This window comes from Ctenopharyngodon idella, chromosome 14 (genome assembly GCF_019924925.1).
Source record: "Ctenopharyngodon idella isolate HZGC_01 chromosome 14, HZGC01, whole genome shotgun sequence".
In the NCBI taxonomy this organism is placed as follows: domain Eukaryota; kingdom Metazoa; phylum Chordata; class Actinopteri; order Cypriniformes; family Xenocyprididae; genus Ctenopharyngodon; species Ctenopharyngodon idella.
This window is the reverse complement of record NC_067233.1, coordinates 12242615-12265264: the sequence shown is the minus strand read 5'-3', so window position 1 is coordinate 12265264 and position 22650 is coordinate 12242615. Positions and strand designations below refer to the sequence as shown.

General features: G+C 38.4%; 1 protein-coding gene across 7 annotated transcripts in view; it reads right to left on the bottom strand.

The window, feature by feature from the left end:
• The window catches only part of diaph2 (diaphanous-related formin 2), a 427538-nt gene that overhangs the window by 94052 nt on the left and 310836 nt on the right, over positions 1–22650 (bottom strand). For all 7 annotated transcript variants that reach the window (XM_051860865.1, XM_051860870.1, XM_051860871.1 and 4 more), the window contains one exon: positions 11688–11812. In XM_051860865.1, coding sequence (XP_051716825.1) covers positions 11688–11812 — 125 coding nt within the window. The remainder of the gene's footprint in view (positions 1–11687; positions 11813–22650) is intronic.

Genomic DNA, 22650 nt, shown 5'->3' with positions numbered 1-22650 from the left:
GAAAAAAAGAGAAGAAAAACAAGCAAACAAAAAACACTGAGGTTTTAAAGAGATCTCACATTCTTTCCTATGGGACTTAACTGAGACCCTTATGGTAAGACTGATCATTATAAGCACAAAGTTAAAGTGCAGAGTATAACAGACCATTTGATGAGCATAAAGGGAGAGTGCAAACGTGTAATATCGAGACCCACAGCATTCATTATTTTCACCAGATTCAGAGAAATGTGCGAGAAAGCACTCATGAGGATGCTGTTTGCATCTGGCTACGTCTACAGGGTCTGGACTATAAATAGTATGCTAAACAGTGTGAAAGACGCCTGAGACATCCTAAGAAGTCAACTGTGCTGAACGCTCAGGGAGGGCTGTGTGTATTTCTTATTATGCACTCACTTTTCACTGAGGGCAATTTGTTGTGTTTGGGCTTATTTTTAATGAGACAAAAAAAGGCCTCACACATTCTTGGGTGTAAACACCTGATAAAAGCATTTCAAGAACACAACACAAATGTTGAACAGTGAATTTTTTTGTTTGTTTGTTTGTTTCCATCTTCACTGAACATAAAGCTTGGTTTTGCAATATCATAGCATCATCAGAAAGCAAACATGACTCATTTCTCAGAGATTTCAGGACACATTTGCAAGAATGGGCTTGGCAGAGACAGTGTGTGTGTCTGTGCGTGAGCGCATCTGTCGTCCAGAGGCGGTATCGTGCTGCTCGTCCTGTGGAAGCATGCGGTGACAAGACACAGCAGCTCTGAACAACCCCGCCGTCCCCCTCTGCGTGATTGATGAGGCTAATTTTGTCAATTAATGAAGAAACCCCTGTTGATTAACATCAGATTGCAGTTTGTAACTGTTAGTTCACCAGTCTGTCAGAAATTCATTTTAATTAGAAGTCACCACACTGTACTCCTCTATCACCTACCAGATCTGCTAAACCACATTAGGACACGACTAAGAACAGATAGCAGTTCCACCGAAACACTTCATTTAACCTATTCGCTGGGATTCGAGAGTGCCCACCTGGGTTGGACTTCCTGCTAATGCTGGCATTATACATCATAATTAATTTGAATGCACAAGATAATTAGCAGGCTGTATTTACATAATGAACCCGCTAATTGGTTCATAACAGTCGAATACAGTCGATATATCCGGCTGATTGCATGTCTGAGTTCACATATGCACGGACAGGGAGATGGACAGAAATGCTGTAGGCTTATGAACACAAATCTAATAGATGACAAATAGAGATGTATGCCATATTGTTTGCCTGTCCTTCAAAGAAGCCATTAAGCATTAAGTGGAAATGTTTAGAGATTAAAGACTCCAGGAAATCATTTGATAAGAGTGGTATTGACGTGATTTTATATTGAAACAGGAAGTTTGGACAAGACATTTTCAAAAGCTCATTTTACTTATTGTTTCCAATAGCCAAAAGGATTCAGTTATATCCCAGCCATGAAGCATGACTTTTTTATTTGCTAATTGGTTGTACATGGTATAGCAGGATTGACATTATCATCCAAGTGAGCATCTGATTGGACAGAAATCTCTCTAGTGTAACACCATTCATCAATATTTTTGGTCAATGTTGCCAGTAGAGAAAGACTGAATATCTTAAATGTGAATATCTGAGCAATATAAATAAAATATGCAATGTACATCAGCATACTGTTTAAAAGTTTGAAGTTATTTTTATTTTTATTTTTAAAGTTCTTTATTTTGAACCTTGTATTAAAAATAATAATAATAATAATCTAAAAAAAAAAAAAAAAAAAGTTTTTTCACAAAAAACGTCAGTTTTGACTTAAACAATATATATTTATTTATATTTTGATAATGATAAGAAAGCCTTGGTGATCATAAAAAAAAAAACTAAGAAAAACAAAACAAAACAAAAAAAAAACCTTTTGATCGGTGGCCTCAAAGCAAACAAACAAGGATTAAAAGCTACATTTTGATTCCTTGGGGTCTTTAATTTGATTTATAATTTGGTCCAACTCTGATCTGGTGGGGCAAGTTCACTAATTTTACTGTGGGATTTTAAATCAGTCCGCACCCCTGGGTGCTTTACTTTCAGCCCCAGACTTCTTACTGGCACTAAAAAACAATAAATAGTAGCAGTGGTGAAAATTTCACAGCGTGGAGTGGAATAATAATCAGCAAACATCCAACCCCGTATATCTTCAGTGTGGACTAAGTACACTTCAACTTTCCATTTAAGAAATCACTAAGGCATCAGTTGTTATATAAGTGTCTTACAGTCATTTCTGCTGAGATATGATGATAACGTTCATTACGGCAGACAGAAATAAAGAGAGGTTTGCACAGCGGAGACTCTCCAAGGCTGTGTTTATCATTTCTTTATCGTTTATGGAAACATGATACTTCCATAAAGCACACCCAATGCACAGCTCTGATTCTCCTGCGTGCCGCCTAATCCTAAAACAAATACACATGCGAGCGAATGTCTCTTTTAAAGCGAATAACACTACAGTATGTCCACCCCCCACCCCCCTCCCCTCCCAATTTTCATTTGATAAAGTAATTTGGTGACAATGGTGCAATTCAGCGGAGACGGGCTGGGATTTCCATTAAAACATCAAATGAAAGTGAAATTACGAGCCATGACGGCGGGTGACTTGGAAAAGCGCAGAAGAGCGAGTCGGTGTCTACAGTGGGATTAACAAGGAGCAACAAGTGCTGAGTGCTTTGCATCAAACCCACGGGCCCATGACAAATGAGTAGGAGAAGCTCTGCGTCTATTACCCGGCTTTAAGCCAGAGTCTTCAGGGGTTATAATGAAGTACTGACTGGAGCAAAAGCAGAAAGTTCCAGAGGATGAGTGCTCTCTGTGGATCCTCGCCAAAACCCTCAAGACAACAGGGACGCGCTCCCTGTCTCTATCTCTCTCTTTGTCTGTCTCCCTCTCAAAATGAGTGCATTCAAGTATGCTAACTAGATGTGCTATTTTCCCTCTCTCTGTAACAAAAGTCCAGGGTGGTGGTGTACCGCTCTAGGACTATTTCTTTGTTCCTCAGGGAGAACAGGGAAACCTAATGTCCCTACAAATCAGAGACAGGGAAAACTGAACAGGAAGAAAATGTAAAATGTAAGTGAAAGCACCACCTTTCAATCAAAAGAACCAATTATTGTCAGGTTTTATTGCTGATTTGAAATGTTGTTATTGAAATACTGACAAACACTTCCCTAGTCAAGTAGATAGCAGGGTTGTATACCATTCAGAATTGAAAAGAGAATGCCTTTTGAGTTCTTGAATTTGGATGGAATTGAAGTAGCTAAATGGATGCAGAATTGCAACTAAATGAGTAAAGTTTGTGAACAAACTTTGATGCTGGCTTGACAAAGCCTTGTCTAAAAGTTTGAAATTACTTAAAAGCACTTTGCTAGCATGAATTAGCATGTTGCTAGCATGATTTCACATATTGCTAACATGTTTCTAGCATGATTAACATGTTAGCTAACATGCTGTTAGCATGAATTAGCATGTTTCTAGAATGATTAAACACACTGTTAGCATATTTAGCATGCCACTAGCATGAAGTAACAAGCCAACATAATTAAAATAAAAAAGTTGAAATTAAATGAAATTTACTGTCTAAAAAATGTTTGAAAAGAAAAAAGGGAAAAAATTACTGACAAAATAAGTATGTTAAAATGTTAAGAAATGCATCGTTTATTCCAAGTGCGCTGCCACTTTTAACTGGGGAATGAGCGATTCCCCATTCGTGAATGATATGCTCTTCCGTCAATATTCTAAACGTTGCTGTATACATTACTATGTTCACGTTGCAAAGATCTATCTGTGTAATAATGTTATTGTATAGCATTTTTTATTAAAGAAAAAAATAATGTCTGCACACTAAAGTTACAGCTCCATATTTCTTTATGAACAGTGCAACGTTTCGACCAATCAGGTCGTCGTCAATTTTTGGTAGTATTTTTTTGTCAGGTTAACTACTAGCAAAGAGATGGCATTTTAATTTGTCTATTTAAAAAAAAAAAAAAAAAAAAAAAAAAGTCAATCAAATTTGACAGGCAAGACAAGATTTGATCCATACTGTAATGCATGCTTCACTGACTTCATCGTCATCTTGCTTGTTCTGAATCAGATCAAAAGCAATTAGTAACTCACTACTTGAGTAGTCTTTTTTTAATTGGATACTTTTTTACTCTTGCTCATGTAATTATTAACACTATTACTTTTACTTCTACTTGAGTAATTATTTCTATAAATTCTTTTACTTGAGTATAAATTTTGGTTACTCTACCAACCTCTGACAAGGTCTGCTGCAAACACAATATGAAAGAGAAACAATTATCAGGACAGCAAGAAATATAGAGTCGGGCGTACACTGGGTGTGTGTCGCTCATTTACTGAGGAATTTAACTGGTATTAGAGGACTAATAAGAGAAATGAGAACAGAAACAAATGATCCAGATAGAATGCTATAAAGGACACATTTTTATATAAAACATGACTGCCATTAGACTGTGTCATTAGAAACTAATACGACTGGCTCAGAGTCCTTATTTGATGTGTGAAGTTATTCTGACATCAGGCTAAAATGTGTTTTTTGATTAATCATGTTCCAGTAGGTCTGATTTCTGACACTGGGAATGCAGCAGCTAAAGTTTAAATAAAAAACTGATGGACTGGAAGAAGATACAGTGGCAAAACCTGTCATTTATGACTCTGAAAAAGACATTTCTCCAGGAGAATGTGGTGACCACACGCCACTTTGAGAGCCCTTCAGTGGGATTGGCCCTTATATTTTTCTCGTCATCTTCCTGCACACCTAATATGCCAACCATGAAATGGAATGTAGTCTAATACAGATCACCACCTTTCGGATGGAATTGGACGATGCTTTGCATGTAAATCTACACAGACCTCCTACTTCCTATTTTCTGGAGATGATGAGTTACATACAGCAGTAGAAATGGGAGAGAGAGTTGGCTGAAGGCTTTCACCTCCACCCTGGGAGTAGTATGCCTGTCAGCCTCAGTTTTAGTGGCCGTGTCAGCCCTGAGCTCTGGGTTAATGGACCTGCCAAATCAGCCCCAGTTTTCCCCCCACTCCTAACAAGACACTGATTGTGGAATTTCCAGAGAATTCGCACGCATAATGATAACTCGCATAGAGACGTTTCCATGACTGACTGAGACCGAACAACTACAAAAAATCAGGTCAGGCAATCACGAATATTTGATTTATGAAATACGATAGCAGAAATATGCTCGATCTCTTTCAAAGTGTCATTTTCATTAGAGGAGACTGCAGAGCTGATATGCGTCTCTGGAGGGTGAGGCCCAGCAGAACACTTGTGTGTGACGACAGCCAAAGCACGGAGTGGATGATTTCAACTGTTTAGCTGTGCTTTAGGGATTGTAATTTGATCGAGACAGATGAATTATCTGAGGGTCTGATGAAGATGGGGCTGCAGTGTGAGTAAACGTTGCTTTCGTTCGGTGAAAGAGTACCATACCCAGCCACTGCTAGGAGCCCACTGGCTTACAAAGAATACGCTAATACTTTATATAAAAGGTGCAACTGGGAGATATAGACAACTCCAAGACATGCAGTTTTCCTTCTGTTCTGCTAGCAAAATCGAATCATTGATGGTTTATTGCTATTCTTATTATTATTCCACCCCCACCTAACGGTTCCAGTTTCTGCTAGAGTTATCCTTATAAAACACACTCCCAAATGTAAATTCAATCAATTAAACACAGCAATAATACCACAAATGGCCAAAGCAAAACAGCACTTTAACAATCAGCATCATTCTGCATCAGTGGCACTGATGTTCCATTAAATACCCTTCTAATCATGGCTTTACAAACGCAGCCTCCTCCCTAAAGCACGGAGGACCGCACTGAATGGCGGAAGCTTTGAGAATGGGATTTGAAGAAGCAGTAATCGAGCCTCTCTCTTTCGTGCTGAGACTACCCCACCCAGCCACACATCAAAGCAATCAAGTGCATTAGCATATGCAAAATCCTATCACACAAAACACATGGTTTGGATGCCATTTCCCAATAAACACGAATCTGCGCAAGCCGGCAATATAATCACAGACGCGAGCGCCAAGTCGGTTTTGTGCTCAGACTTCGGCCTTTGGTTTCTTTATGACTATCATCACTGGAATTGCAATTATTATTTGGGCTCGCTTTTGTTTATTCTGTTCAGGACCAATTAGAATTTGTTAATTAAAATCTTAATGTCTCCTGTGACACGCGGTGAATTAAAGTTAGCCATTGTTGTTGAACAATGCTGTCCCCTGTAGACAATACAAACCCGCAATAAACAAAAAGCCAGCGGAAAGGAAGTCAAAGATATGGCCTGAATCAATCATCCCTTTCATCTGTTTACTTCGGTCCGGCTCTATATCAAGAAATGAAAGAACTGAGATGCAAATTGCGATTCATTTGCTCTATTATTTTCAAGAAAAATTCTTTATACGCTGAGAGTTATTGTGAGGTAAACATCACCAGCGCAGGATGCCACCACATTCCCGTGACCTAATTCCATAATTAACAGAAGTTTGAGACTAAGCAGAGGCATATACGCAGAGAGGAGCTGGAAACACTGTGCAGGCTGCTGCAAACACATCTTCATCAATTCATTAGAGACTTTGTACCCAAAGGTAAAATAATAATCGCCGTTGATCATTCCTTACCTCGATTTGCATGATCTTTGGGAGCAATCTGTAATGCTCAGATGTGCAGAAAGTCACACATTCCAAGCTTTCTAAGAAACCCTACATGACTTGTGATTAACATCAGGCAGATGAAATGTTCTCCTGCAGCACTCTGTGTATTTCTGCTCCTCTCAACCCATTAAACATCACCGCCCAAAGCTACTGCATTTCCACAGCAGGTATTAAAACACACAGCGAGAATGTGCGCCATAATACAACGCGTAAAAAGGTGCTATGCTGGAAATCAAGTGATATGCTGCCCCGCTGAGCGCTGGCCGACACTCTAAAACCAGAATGGAAACCACAGTCTTTCAACAAGAAATACACAGTGCACAATAGAACAATGGCCTCCAATATTTCTCTCTCTTGAAGACTGTTTATGCTGCCAAGTTCAGGTCAACTGAATGCATGTTCTAGTGAAAGCAGAGGTTAAGAAAACAAGCAAATCACACATTTCCTATAGAATGACCAGCCTGACTGCTCTAGCACAGCCTCAGTGGGTGATTTCCTCTGTCTAACGAGGCATTGTATTTTGCAGCTACGAGAGATGATTTGTTTATAGTCATTTTAAAGAGAGCCACAATGAAGTGCAAAGCTTTAGGGAGTCTTTAAAGAAACTGCACCTCTCATCTGAATGGTATGTTTATGGCTTGGCAGGTGAAAAGGAAAACCATGGATTTTATTCACATATTCATATGGTTAATGAGATAACCAGCTATATATACCATTATCCTAACTAAAGGCTGAAAGAATATGTGGTCACAGGTGTGCATTTATCAGCATTTAATGGCTTCAAACACAGCTCATCTAATCAGAATTTAGAGTCGAAGCTATCCATTTTAAAAAGTTCCCTTCACATGTCACTGTATTAACTTTTCTGCTCCTGCATGTGCTGTGTCATTAGAGGGAGAAATTGGCCAGCTGATTAGCGTTTTTCTGTCCCTAGAGAGAGAACAAAGGTTAAGTTAATACTAGCACACCAAATTATAGCAGAGCGAGGTCTATCAGACAGCCCTCCCCCCCTCCATCAATACTCAGTATGGACGTCGAATGCCACGGCAAGCCTTCCGCTCTTCATTAAGTTCCCAGTATGCTTGGTCCCCAAGCAGGCCACCGCCAACACTGTCCCTCCGCTGAGTTACAGCTCTCCTGGGGCCGCTAGTTCATTTGAAAGCCTTTGTGGGGTGCCATTAATTCTGATAGATAGATATCACTAAACTGCTGAACAAACATCCTACACAGTCATTTGCATACATTACAGTAATGGTGGAAAAAATAAAGTATTCCTACCAATAAGTGTTGTGCATCTGAGCTACTCTGCCAGCATTTTACCAGTTATTGAGATCAGTTTAAAGCAGAAGACTCTATAACTATACGGTTTTAATGTGTGCTGCTGTATCTTGTAGATATGAAATGCATTTATGTAATAAAAACTCCCCATCCTGACTGGGAATGGCTTTATGAGGATATTCCAGGAATACAAACACCACATAATATCCTCCAAAAGCATGTGGAAATACCTAAATTGAAAAAAAAAAAGAAGAAAAAAAGAAGATGAAGGGGTAGAAAAAAAACAAAAAAACAAAAACAAAACAAAAACAAAACATTCATTGTTAGCAGATTGTGTGAATTATGAAGCACGGAGATCTTTTGTACTAATAACGGTTTAAATAATGTATATGCGTCAGTGGGAGTCTATTTCATTTTTCCAAATACCCACAATGCACCTACAACTAGTCTCCCATAGTGGACCTAATACCTTAAACAAACATACTCTTGCATATACATGTTCATATTGCAAGAAGGAATATTGAGCAGTTGGTAATAAAAGTAAATTCCTTTATTTGACTCTAAAAACTAACCCTTATGCATATCAAGAGTTTATTTCTCTCTTGCAACAGCACGCTCAGTGCACTTTCAAACCGGCCGTGATTTGTTGCCACAATCATTTCTATTTAATGGATCAATATATCAACAGTGCATCACCATGTAAGCTAATAAATGCATATTTGTTCCAGAGTCTTAAGCACCTTAATGTGAATCTAATATGATATTCCCATATTTGGTGAGATTTTTTAATATTGCAAAATGTCACCTCCACAGTTTCAGAGGGGTGTGAAATGTGTACCGCTATTATTACATCCAAAAAAAAAAAAAAAGGAAAAAAAAAGCTGACTTCTACCTAGGCAAAATTCCTCTACCACTCTCTCTCTGTCACACAGCCTCTCTCTAGTTAAAGCCTTTTTTTATCTCACAAAATTTGGTACATACTAGTTCTTTCTCTCCTATCTCACTGGCAGGGCTCTAAATATGCAGTTTGAGCTGCCATGAAAACTGGAGGAAAAAAAAACAAAAAAACAACAAAAACAATTCTGCATATGAAACGCCACAATCGTATTGTGTTGGGTCTCCCTGGAGCAGGAGAGAATAAAAAAAAAAAAGAATAGTGTGATTTCAGGGTAGATTAAATCGCATGGATCTCAAGGCTACAGTTCATAAAAAGGAAGAAATTTGAAGATTCTGACAGTGCCCACCTGGAGTAGTGTGATTTGAATGAGTATCTACAGGCAACAAAAACACTGTTAACAAGGTAACATCTGTCTTTTTCCTTATTCACACAAATTTCCTTTATCACACCGTTTAAACAAGCCCTGTAACTAACTGTCAAGCTAAAAAGTGAATGTTTTTTTAAAATACTTCCTGCACTGCAACTTTAAAATAGCATCTCCACACCGTAATCATTTGTCAAAAGGTCACGTTGAGGTCAAACTCATAAAGATGGGGCCAAGAAGCCTGTTGCTATGGCGAGCAATGGAGTGCATCTATCAGAAAGCGCACACACACACACCTCCAGCGTTCACAAATTCAATCACTAAAGCTCTATAACATCTAGCCTGCTGTCCACAATGGCTGAGTGAAACAGCTTTCGGCCTCCTTTAGCTCTGTGACAATGTCTGCCCTGTCATCCGCAAAAGAGCTGGCGCAGCTGTGTGTGAACGTGCTGTCAGTCAGCATCTCTGCAGCCGGGCTCCGACGCCTCTGAAAACGAGTCGCGACTAGTGCACAATGAGGGTGGAGCCGTTCCCTTTCAGCCACGGCTCTCTCGCTCACTTCTCTTTCTCTGGTGCTAAAAATCCTTACTCGAATCATCAAACGGACGTGACTGTACTCAGCCAAGGCTGCGCGCCGGCTCTGATGACAGATCAGGTGAGACAGGGACGAGATGCGTCTACGTTTGCACTCGGGACCCGGTCGGCTTTTACAATCCTCTGGGGATGCCACAAGGCCCCGGCGCTGCCGCAGTGTATCCGTGCCTCTCCATTTCCCCTCACTCAAGTTCCAATCCTCCCTGAGTCCTGCTAATCAATGCTTTTTTTCTCCACACAGGAAATCTGGCTTGTTTTTTTGTGCCGCACTGCAGGCTAGAGAAGCTCATTGTTCTTAAATCATACAAACCTAAGCAGCCCTCTTTGACTCGGAGCAGATTTTTAATGCGTGCCGGGGCTATTACTCTTATGCCACCCAAAGTGCCGCGTAAGCCCCCCATAAATCTCGACGTTGAGCTCGTGAACAAAGAGCTAAAATAAGGTTAACTGCTGTCTTTCCTGTGCTTGGGGAACATATGGGAAGACTCTCAGACTTGATAAGTCATTGATTAATGGTTCTTACTCGTAGTTAATAACACCGCTGAGGAACGGCAGGATTCACAGAGGGAAAATAAAAGTCAGGCCGTCGCTCAGAACCGGTGCAAAAGTCAAACTTCCTTAAATCAGCGCGATTTCGTGTCAGCTCTGTTTTGGCACACATAAACTTTCACATGTCAGAAAGGAAAAGTCAAACAAGTGTCTAACTTCCTCACTCCTTAGAGTCAGAGAAGTGTTGTGGCATCTAATTCGATTTGAGGCTAGCGAGCACTTGCATTTTTGTTATCGAAATGGGAGAGGTCCTTTGAGAGCTGATAGCCCTCAGAAAGTTTGAAAGAAGGGGCCTGTGGCTGGTCAGCAGATGAAATCAGCATGAGATTATAAGTATAGAAGGCTAAGAAGCCCTCCATTAGAGTCTGTGGGGAGAAAGTTGTGCAGTATAAATAGCTCCCAGGCTGAACTCCCTTTGGAGAGCTTGAGAGAATGTGGATAAACATCTCACTTTGAGACAACCTATCCATGCCTATCCAGCTTTTTTGTCTTGTTTTCCATATTTAAACATTATTAAAGCAAGATACATTTAAATGAGAAGCCAAATCATGTAAAAATAAGGCATGTTTTTGGGGAATAAATTATTATTTTTTTCTTATTCACAGATTTTTTTCCCCTTGTTGTTAGCCTTTGTTTTTTTTGCTGTAAACCTCACTATGTCTTGTTATATTTGTGCTTAAAAATCAAGGCAAAATAAGGAAATTAATCATCATAATTAATCAGCAAATTTATAATGTCAATTAATGCTGTTCTTTTAAACTTTCCATTAATGAATTAATTTTTAATTTTCAACATTGATAATATTCAGAAATTTTATTGAGCTACAAATAGCATATTAGAATGATTTCTGAAGAATTATGTGACAATTAAAACCTGAGTAAAAATGCTGCATAAAATGCAGCTTTACTACCACAGGAAAAAAATATGTTTTAAAACACATGAAACACTAATAATTGTAATAGTATTTCACAATATTACTGTTTTTTCCCCCTTCAAATAAATGTAGCCTTGGTCAGCATAACAGACATATTTCAAAAACATTGAAAAATCGTACCGACCCCAAACGTTTAAACCCCCAAACTGTTGTATTAACTGGAAAACAAGACAAAAATACTGATGACGAATTATTATTTTTTTTTAAATAGTGTATTGATCATAGCTAATTTGCAAAGGGACCTCAGCACCTCATTCCTGCACAGGAGTCTATGTTAAACTTTCTATCATGGAAGATAGTAGAAGTAGTAAATGCACTCAAAGGATATCGACATTTTTTCAACAAACTTATCCTGCTTGTCATCAGTCTTGGGGAAGTTCTGGATGTCGTTCTCCAGCCTCTCAATATGCCGTTCCATTGTGTCCAGGCTGGCTTTCAGGATCTGGGCAGATACTGCAAAAGGAAGATAGGGAGAGAGAAAAACAAAACAAAAAAACAAACAAACAATGGGTTATTGGTATGGTGCTTAGTTTGTGGTCACAAAAAGAAATTTATTTTAATCCCAGACAAGAAACAATTTTTTCATTTATTTGAAATTACTCGAGTGCCTATGCCTAATTGTACTGAGCCACAGTGTACAGTTGGGCTTTATATGTTATTTTATTTATTTTTTTAAGTGTTTCAGATTTTTCTCCTATAATGCGTAGGCGGTAGTTGTCTGCCCACTTCATACTGTTTGATGAACCCCTGTGCTCTTATTTAAAATTCAACATCTTGACAAGCAACATATTAAGTCCAGCACCTAACTCAGACCTCAGAAATCTTTGTATATAAAGACTATTAAATACTGCACTGAAGTAACTGCTAAAGGGTTTCTAAAACAACTTTTAGACTCCGAAGTCTTTGATTAGTGACATTATTACTTGAGGCAAAGAATGCAACATTTAATATTGATAAATAGTCAGGCACGGAGCATATAGGAATGGTGATTCAGGCAACTTTTGTTTGAATTATCACTCATTTAAAGCACTGATAAAATATGCTAAATTGAAAAAGAAGGAAGAAGGAATAAATAAGTATTTTATAAACTCTTGAAAAAAAAAAAAAAAAAAAATTAAAGCAAATGATATATTAATATAAAATCAATATAAAATATTAAAATAACATACAATATTCATAAAGTACATATAAAATCTGGCTACATTTTTTTTTTTTTTTTTTACTTCAGTGACAATCAATCAATCAATACTCCAAAAGAATTTGAATATGCAGCTGATTCACAACTAACTAACTAACAACAAATTTAGGTTTGACTAATAGGTTCTCTATTTCTAATTTGTCAAATGGACCTTCTATCTAGCTTTTCTTATCACCCTGTACTAGAGAATATATTGGCTGGTTTGTGGTGTAAATCTTGCAGGTGTGCTCAGGTGGACAGGTGTACTGAAGTGATGCTGAAGTTTGCTGACTGCGGCTGCTGTCCTGAGGCTGAGTGGTGTCAGCATGGGTTCAGCTTCATTAATCTCTACATAATCACTGTTTACGGCTCTCCATCTCTCTCTGCACTCACTGTAGTCCTTTCAAGTCTGGACTTCAAAGCGCCAGCAGTGTCTTAGGGGGATCAGTAGGGATGCGGACGCAGTCGTGGCACCATATTGTGATTGGTGTATGGCTTTGGCTTTATTGATACACACAGTACGAATGATCATGGCACAAGAAGGTCTGTCTGAGAGGGTCAAAGCTCTGACTCATCAGAGACATGAGAGGCTTTGTATGGGTCTTAGAGTGGACAAACACTCTTCAATTGCCATGAGTAAGCAACCCAGGTGCAGACTCCAGCTCATACATCAATTACTCTAATACAGGAATGTTAAAACTATCATTAATTTGGAACCAAATAAAGTAAGGAGGGGGGAGGGAGGGAAGAATGACGATAATATATACTACGATAAAAAAATGTATTTATTATTTTCCACAAAAATAACTGTTTTCAATGTTGAAATTAGGATGACTTCTGGATGATCATGTGACACTGAAGACTGTAGTAATGGCTGCTGAAATTTTGCTTTGCCATCACAGGAATAAATTACATTTGAGAATATATATATATTTTTTAAAAAGTTTTAAATTGTAATAAAATTTCACAATATTACTCTTTTTTTACAGTATTTTTCATTAGATACTTTCAATGCAGCCTTAGTGAGCATAAGAGACAAAACTATTCTTTTATTGCTTTCTTCTTTTTTTTTTTTATCTTACCGACGCCAAACTTTTAAATGGTACAATATAGTGACTTGCAAAAGTCTGGTTAGTCTAGCTGCTGGATTCAATCTCTGTTATTTCCTGAGGTCAGTGCTAATAACATCTGCTTTAACTTTTCCTACTTGACAATAAAGCCAAAATAGGAGGACAACAGGCAACAGCTACAAATCTACTCAAAGCACTAACGACAATATAAAGGGTAGACACCGTGTCATTAGTGGCATGGTGGAGGAAACCCACAACTAGGGATTTACTGTCCCCTAATCAAGGCTTACAAAGCCGAGGTTAACACTCTGTCTGAGGACAGGCCTTGTGAGAGAACAGAAGCAACAGAGGGAAAGAAAATTGAGCAAGGGCACAAGTTTAAGCTTTTTCAGTGATGCTACAGCTTGTCAGGCTGATTTTAAAAGCTAAAACACTGTTGGTTTAAAATACTCTGATGGCATGTTGCAATGATTTTTATAGGGGGAAAGAGAGAGAATTGTGGGCAGACAGATGATGGAGATGGATAGGCAAGATAGCGTGGTGTGTGCCTCTCTGGACCTGGTGCTGGGGGAGTAGCGAGAGTGAGAAAAAGCCAGCTCTGAGTTCAGCTAATAACAGCACTGACTCACTCATCTCACAGGCCTCGCCACTGATGAAACGCAAACACCAGGGACCAAATGAAGAAATCTCAGCACTGTTCCAAAATCTTCTTCTGAGGTAACATGGAAGAAATCACAGACTGCCTAAAATCATAGAAGGCTGTTCTAAAAGCTAGGCATCCTAATTTTATTTATTTTTAATAGATTAATACTTTTATTCAGCAATGATGCAATAAATTGATCAAAAGTGACAGTAAAGACATTTATAAAACAGTTAGTTCCCGTCTTTGATTCTGATTGGTCAATAGCTGTGTTTTATTCATGACAAAATACGGCTATGACCGCTCCACCCAACGGTTCTGTGTATCACTACACAACACCCTCAGCAACCACTCTTAGCAACTCAGACTGTATGTTCTCAATTGATATTGTTCATTGAAGCTTACTGTATTATGTAGAAGAGTATTGTGAGAAAAAGATCAAGTGAGCGAGTTTATTACCTGCATTCAGATTCAGCATTTTCATTCAGGTCAGTCCTATGTTCATAATAAAAAAAATCTGTTTAAATGTCCAACGTATTATCTTGTCCTTTTAACAGTTAAGGGGTTTTCCCGTGACTGACAGCGCTAGTCAAAGCATTTGTCAGTTGCATCTTGTTCTGTGTTCACAACAATTCAGTCTTTTTTTAATGTAAAAGTCTTCGCTACTGACTGACACACTCATAAAGACAGTCTTTGCTGCCATCTAATGGCGTAATAATGTAACTTCTGTTGCTCGGTCAGGGATTATTTTTCCCGACGGAAGGAAGGCTTTTATTGAAAGTTTACTTCATGAAAAGGTTACTTCAAGGTAACCGTTTTATAAAAGCAATAAAAAGCAATAATGACTTATTCATGATACAGCACAGCCTCGAGTACCTTATTGCTTACTTATAATGTTTCTATAATGTTTCTATTTCAAATAAATGTTCTTTTAAACTTTCTACTCATCAAAAAATCCTGAAAAAAGCACACCTATTTTCAAAATGAATAATAATAAGCTGATAAAACATACTTACTTGAGCATCAAATCAGGAATTTTTACATTTTAAAATAGAAAACAGTGACTTTAAACTGTAATAGTATTTCACAAAACAGCTTTTTCTGCACGTTTGATCAAATAAATGCTGCCTTGCTGAGCAAAAGAGACTTTCAACCTTGAAAAAAAGAAAATCTTGGACACCAAACTTTTTAACTAATTCAATCAACACTAATTAACATACAGTATATAATTTAAGCAATACCAAAAACTATAATTAAAATCTAAATAAAAACAAACTGACTATTTTACGTAATATTTCTGTGCTAGGCATTTTAAGCCTATTAGGATGTCCCGCTTTGTGCCTGACAGGCTGATCGTTAGCTAAGCAACATGCTAATGCCAAACTCTATTGGAATCAACTGAGTGAGTGAAATCTCCCATGTGGAGCGCAATGAGTGTGGTAAGCGGACATAATCAATCACTTCTGAGGTTCCATCTTTGTTAGGATACTAACAAACTTTGTTAGAAAGCAGCTGCCTATGTAGGAAGTCAGCAGCAAGACATTTCTGGAGCAGACCCTTTGTTTACCACAAAATAAAGTGAATTAGGAGCACATGGCCTAGAGAATCTATAAATAGATATTTTATTTCCCAATGTGAGCACTTAAGAAATTAATTGCTTAGTTTAATTACTACAATAAATAGGATAATGCCATGGTGTCCAGTACAATCAGGAGTTTCACTGTTAATATAGCTATAAAAAAGTTAGAGTGGTAACAGTGTGTGGTACTGCGTGTGAAAATTAATATGAGAGGAAAATGTTAATATTTCTTTTGATGTTCCTCTGTAAGTACAGGCTCGTTATGGGTCAGTTTCTGCTTTTCAGCAATAAATTTGTTTGTTTCAGAAGCAGCTTTCCTCTTCTTAATAGAGAGCCCTGCTGGAAGCCCAAGCAGAATAAAAAAGGCATCCTTTTGGGATATCATTAGTAAGATTAACAACAAAATAACACTGTTTACAGGGGACCAGTGCTGGCGCATTAATAACTTGAATATGCCCATTTCGCATGATCGGGGGAGATAGGAAAAGATAACCCTGAAAGAGATTCCCTGTCCTATTCACAGCAACCATTAATGGGATGTGGCAATTTAAACTAATGACTACTGTCTGTTTGGTTCCATAACACCCACTAACAGCGTGTGCTTGAACATTAGTCACCTCCTCAGGTTAACCAATATTTTGGCTATTGGCTCGTTCCCATTCAAACCGTACACAATTTTCACTTTATTGCACTTTGTTAGGGCACGTTCACACAAAAAGCTCTTCTTGCATTCCATCTGTGCAATTTTGTTTTCTTAGCCCATGTATAGTTTTTTCAAGGTCAGTCAGTTCACAACTAAAATGGTATCATAAAATGTTGTTTCTTTATCTCAAATCACATAATAAAAACTGTAGCTATATAGAAACTTGCATGTGAATACCGTCACAGCATGAACTGAGATCTGAGTGAATTTAAAGATCAAGGACTCGCCGAAATTAGTGCCCATTGTGACGGCATTACACAATGAGACAAACTCCTTGCTGGTTGGCTTCTTAAAGATTTACAGTCAGGGTTTAGTGTCTATGAGCCCTGCCCTTCTGTTCTGGCTTGCTCTGTGCGATATTCATTCTCAGAGCCAGGGGACAGACGAGGACTATTTCATTAAGCCCCTTCCCGTCTCCTCTTGCCATAAACTGCCATGAAGTAACGTCGCTTGTCATAAAAAAAGAAAGAAGATGCGCTTTGCAAAATACCAAATCATCAGCTGTAATGCCAAGGTGTCAGCGTTACTGTCAGCCATTTGTTGGAGGGCACCATTTCCATGTGAGATTTATAGATAAGGCGTATCAATATTTCATTGCTGTAGCTGTGATGCTCGGATGATCCAATGTGAATTGAGATTTATTTCGGAGCAGGATGCCCTGGTGTAGCATAAGGCGTTTGCGATTCAAATAATTTCCTCCAACAAAGGAAAACAAAGCATATAACAAAAGACAAGGTCATACATGAACAAACATTAAGTAGTTTACAATAAAATTATTGCCTCTTCATCTCCCTGCACATGAGGATTTGAATTACACAAGAGAGCTCAAGCATGAATGAATGGGCAGTATGTATGCATCTATAAAAGGAATTGCACACTGTGAATGTGTATAAATAAGACACAGGGGAAGAGTGTGTGAGCGAGCGAGAGAAAGAGAGATGATGAGGTACCTAAAGAGGTTTATGCATGAAAGCTATGGTCCATCACTTGACATATGTACACCGATAAGTGGCAGGAAAGTGGGAAACTTTCATTAAACTCCAATTAGACTGAAGTTCATTGCATTCATCCTGTACAAAAAAAAAAAGTTTGATGGGGAGAAGAAAGCAGAACAGGGTATAGCCAGATTATGTCTTTTAATTTGGTATGTAATGAGTTTGAGGCTCAAGAGACCCTTAAAATAAAGACGTTACAGATACCGAAACTATCCCCTCTCCAATTCTACCTTATTAACTTTAGAAGGTAAAATGTAGTTCTTCCAATAACGTCTCTTCACAATGAAAACATGCCTGTCATTGGACAACCATGAACAGATGAGAAACTTCAATCTTTAAAACATATACTAAAAACACTACGCCCTCACTGAAGTGCATCTGAGGATTATTGATCTCAACATTCAATAATTACCTCTAAACAAGCAGCTACTTGTATAAGCAATGAACTGGCATATTTCATTACGATTTTGAGGTTTTTCTATTTAGTTAATGGAAAATAAAATCTTTTCAGCTTAGAAAACATTTACTCATCTGCCAGCACTGGCACTGGCACTTAAGAATGAGTAAAGGTAATGGGAAACAGACAGCACAGTAATGGCATATACTTGGCATATTTACTTTAGCAGTACAAAAAGACAAAAGCATATCTACATCTCTACAAAAGGGCCTTTCAAGAAGAACAAAAGAGCTCAGATCACACTGCATAAAGAAGATATGCTTGTGGTGACAAAGCAATGCAATTGCAATCTTATGACTAATATGGTGTGTTAAATGCTGAAATAGTGGATTCTTTTAATTAAAGCAAAAGTCAATTTGAAGAAAATAAATGTTATTGGTAATTCAATTATTAAAATGCTTGATGACCTTTAACACTACTGTGCAGTCCAAGCAGAGTCCTCCAAACTACTCAAGATAAATATAATACATATAATGTGCAAAATAATTTAAAATATGCAGTTTTACAGATGTTTCCTTATAATATTAAAAATAAAAATAATAATATCAGAGAATCACTGCTCCAAAAAATGACTAATAATAATAATAATTGACTGTTCAATAATAATAAATATGACTGCTAAATATTAACATCACTAAAACAGAAAACAAACAATGCATAGTTTGTGCACAAATCAATTAACTCCAATGCAAAAAGAGTGCAAATCCACAATACACTTTGTGCAGAGCATAATTACTAGTCACCATCAATGGGGTGCTAATCGGATGGAAGGGAAACAAGGCAACAAATCCATTTACGTCCGCTCCATTTATTATTTTAATATGTGTTTTCCTGAAATCCCTCACTTTGCAATTCATAATTAAGGATTTATTGACTGATTTGATCATCTGAGAGCTTTTGTATTTAAAAAACCTAAGGTTGAAATATGATTCAAAATGAGCTGCTATCCACAGGAGATTCCAGCTGATGAAATAAAGATATTTCTGGATCGTTAAGAGCAAATAAAATGGGATAAAACGAAGACAACAAGGGGTCCGTGAGGAGGGGCACTCTAATACCACTGAATCCATTGTTAGTGAAATATAAACAATTCCACACCATATGATTCACTGTAAACTAGTTCAAATATCTGAAATTTAAAAGAAAAAGGATCAAACAACAAAACTCTAAAACCATGAGCAAATCCCATTTCCCCTCTGAATGAGATGAGCAATTCTAGATTACCCATTCACATTCACATCACATCAACAGCATACCTCATGCAATACAAATACTGGTGAGCTCTGTCTATGCTGGCAGCTGGCCATCAAGCGTGTGATTGGGAATCGTCAGCCTCTGTCCGCTCTTCTTAACGGACACCCATTTTGGAGGAGAGGATTTGCCATACAGGGGCGGTGAGGCTGGAAATAAAAGTGTTCTTTCTCTCCTCAGCTTCCCTTAGGATCCTGTAAACAGCGCTGGCCAGGTGATAACGCCACTCTGTTGTGAGGAGCTCATTGGTTCAATGACATCCCTTCACAACTGAGGCTCTAAAAGGACCTGGATTGGATACAATTACTTAGCTCAAACTGCAGATAGAAATGATAGATAAAGTGTGGTATATACGTGGGTCAGAGATCCAACTCTTTCCCTGACCTAAAAGACAAGATTTTTTTTTTAAAAAAAGGCATCAAACATCTGTATCGAACACATATAGAATTGCACTCATACACTTAAGAAAACATACTGCCTTTGGCAGCCATTGTGACAACAGAGCTGATGCACCATCTCAGAGGGACACACAAATGGAGCCAATTATAACGCATTTTGATATATGAGAAAGTTTAGACAGCAACACAAGGTGCTGACAATTCTCTGGGAGTGGAGAAGAAATCAGGCTCGCAGAGGGAGAAAGGGAAAGACATATAGAGGGCGAGCAGTAAAGCATGGTGCATGGACCTATCGATCTTTGCCCTCTAGTAAAGAAAAGACCGAAAGCTTTTCAAGTTATACACATGAGTGACTTGTAGTTCTTTTACAACATGCCACTGGGCAGAATCGCTAAACTGTCTAACGAGTAGTTAGTGATACCAGTTACATCTGTCGCCCGGCTCTTGACACCCCAAGTACACAACTACCTGAGTAGATCTAGAGATTCACAGAGGAAGAAAAGAAAGGAATGACCCACTGAAAGAGGAATACACCTTGAGCAGGGATTGTCAGCTAGGGGCCTCAGGGGCTCTGAGGGAAGTCTGGGCTGTGCAGGTGCAGGGGGTAGAGGGTGTGGGTGGGCCATGTTTATGTGTTATGAATACTGGTGAACAGATTGTAGAGCTGGGGGATATTTATAGGAAACACACACCTTTGTCCTCCACTGCTTCACTAGCCGCATGCCCTTGGGTGATCGTGCCCCTACTAAGGGCGCTTACACACTAGAGCTCTGACGAAGCCTTGGACAGAAAGGAAAGCGTAAGATCCATTTTGAGAGGGTGGAGTGTGCCAGGTTGTGAAGTTATTTAATTTATGGCAAAAATATAAATATACTTTCAAATAGGAATAAAGCAGAAATTGTATTCCATATGTTCAATAGAACAACAATAGTGTGTCATACAGTTCTGGGAGGTTATAGTATAATTTAGTTACATGACAGGTAAAAATCATATGACTTTTTTGATGCCATTCTAGGAACCTTGTTATTAAATGTTTAGTAGTTTATGCCTTCTTATGGAATACAAAAAATCTAAACAAGATGAATGGATGGATGGATGAATAGACAGATAACTTTCTCTTTGAATCTCTAAAGTACATATACAAGTGAAATTACATCTTTGAGTCTTATAGAGAGGCAAGTTTGTAGTATAGAATACCAGGGAGATTTTGAAAATGTTGTAGGATTTGCAGAGTGGGTGTTAGCTGCTTATTACTCTGCTAGAGTTCACAAATTAGCTTATTTGAGGGGAACTGTGGATCAGTATTCATAAAGTCTGATACAGACAGAGCAGGGAGGGCAGACACTTCCATCAATGTTTGAACATCAACTTGCTGTTTAATATCACCTCTCTGAACTCAGGCTAACGAATACGACAGCAGGGCGTATATCTTGTAAGGGAATACTTTCATTGTAGAGAAGGATTTCAATGGCTGGTATTTCTGAGATAATAGTGCAAACTGCCTCTCAAGAGAGAAGCGCACTAGGATAAATGAGAAAGAACCAGAGGCAACCTGAAACGGTGGTAGGTGAGAGAATGATAATGTAGGAAACAGCACATTCCATTGCCCAGTTCTATGGAAGGGCCCCTCTCTTACACTGGAGAAAGGTTTGCTACATTTCGATTGGATTGGTGGACTAGCACAAAAAAAATGTCCAACACCATCAGATAAAGATGCTAGGACAACTGACAGACACCTTAAGCACGAGAAGAACAGGACTTTGGTCCACAGGCAGTTTCTGCCCTGCACCCAATCTTTTTGGACTATTTGTTTAGAACATTGCCAAAGGTATTGGCAATACTGGTGGTCTGAAAAGTTTACAACTGGTAAAACTTTAAAGACACTTTAAAGATTTCTTAACTGTGTGCTTTATGCAAATGAGTTCCACAGGGGAAAGAAGGGTGTGGGTGCCCCCTCTAATGCTAGCAGCCAATCACAGCACTGGATTTAAGAACAGCCAAATTGCAAAAATGGACAAATGTACGCTTTCAAATGGACACTCCTTTGTTCTGAGTCTCCAGATCATCCAGTGAGACATTAACAGATACGCCCATGTTCTGAGTGAGAGGATAGCAGATATACAGTCCTGAGTCTCCCATCAAGAGACTGTAACAGATATGCCGTCCTGAGCCTCCAGTCTGTGAGGAAAGAGACATTAACAAACACTACGTTCAGAGTCTTTGTCCAGCAAGACAGTAACAATTACAGCACGTCCCGAGTCTCCATGCCAGAGAGACAAAAGTGGATTGACCAAGTTCTGAGTGTCTGGCCCAGAGGCAGAAGACATACAGACACATTTGCAATAAGGTTAAGCTTAGGAAAGCAAACCTTCCCTTCAAGGTACCTTTGTCTGCGTGTTCCAGATTAAGGACCTTCTGCACCTACTTCAGGGCCTCACATCTGTGTGTTCCAGATTTTAGGATCTTTTTGGTGCTCCAGGAGATCACCATCCCACAGAGTTTTGTGTTCAAGGCTGTTTAAATGGATTCTGGCTCATTTCCCCACTGCATTGTTACTCAGGAACCAGTGGAAAACGGCACCACCATTGGACTGCTCACTTGACTGTGGAGCGTAAATATCACTTAATCAAACCTCTTTCCAGAGACCTTGGCATTGTTATATATTATCAGTACATGATTTTCTAATTTACATTAGAATATAGCTGATGCTAGTTAATAACAAATAATTTTTCATTTATTTGTTTGATGCATAATCAGGTTCTTCACCTTATTAGTTTCAGAGAAAAAACAATTTATCTTTCCATAAGATAACATAACTCTGTCATGGCCATACCCAATTTAATCACTTGTATTGTATCCATCTCATGCACTTAAGATTGGTCAGATGATAAACTTCCTTCAATCTACATCATTTTTATTTCTTCGGCAATCTCTGATTGTTCTTTAAAGTCATGGATAATCTAACACTTTCACACTCACCTTGATGTAACCAAAACTCCTCATGTATATACCAAATCCTTA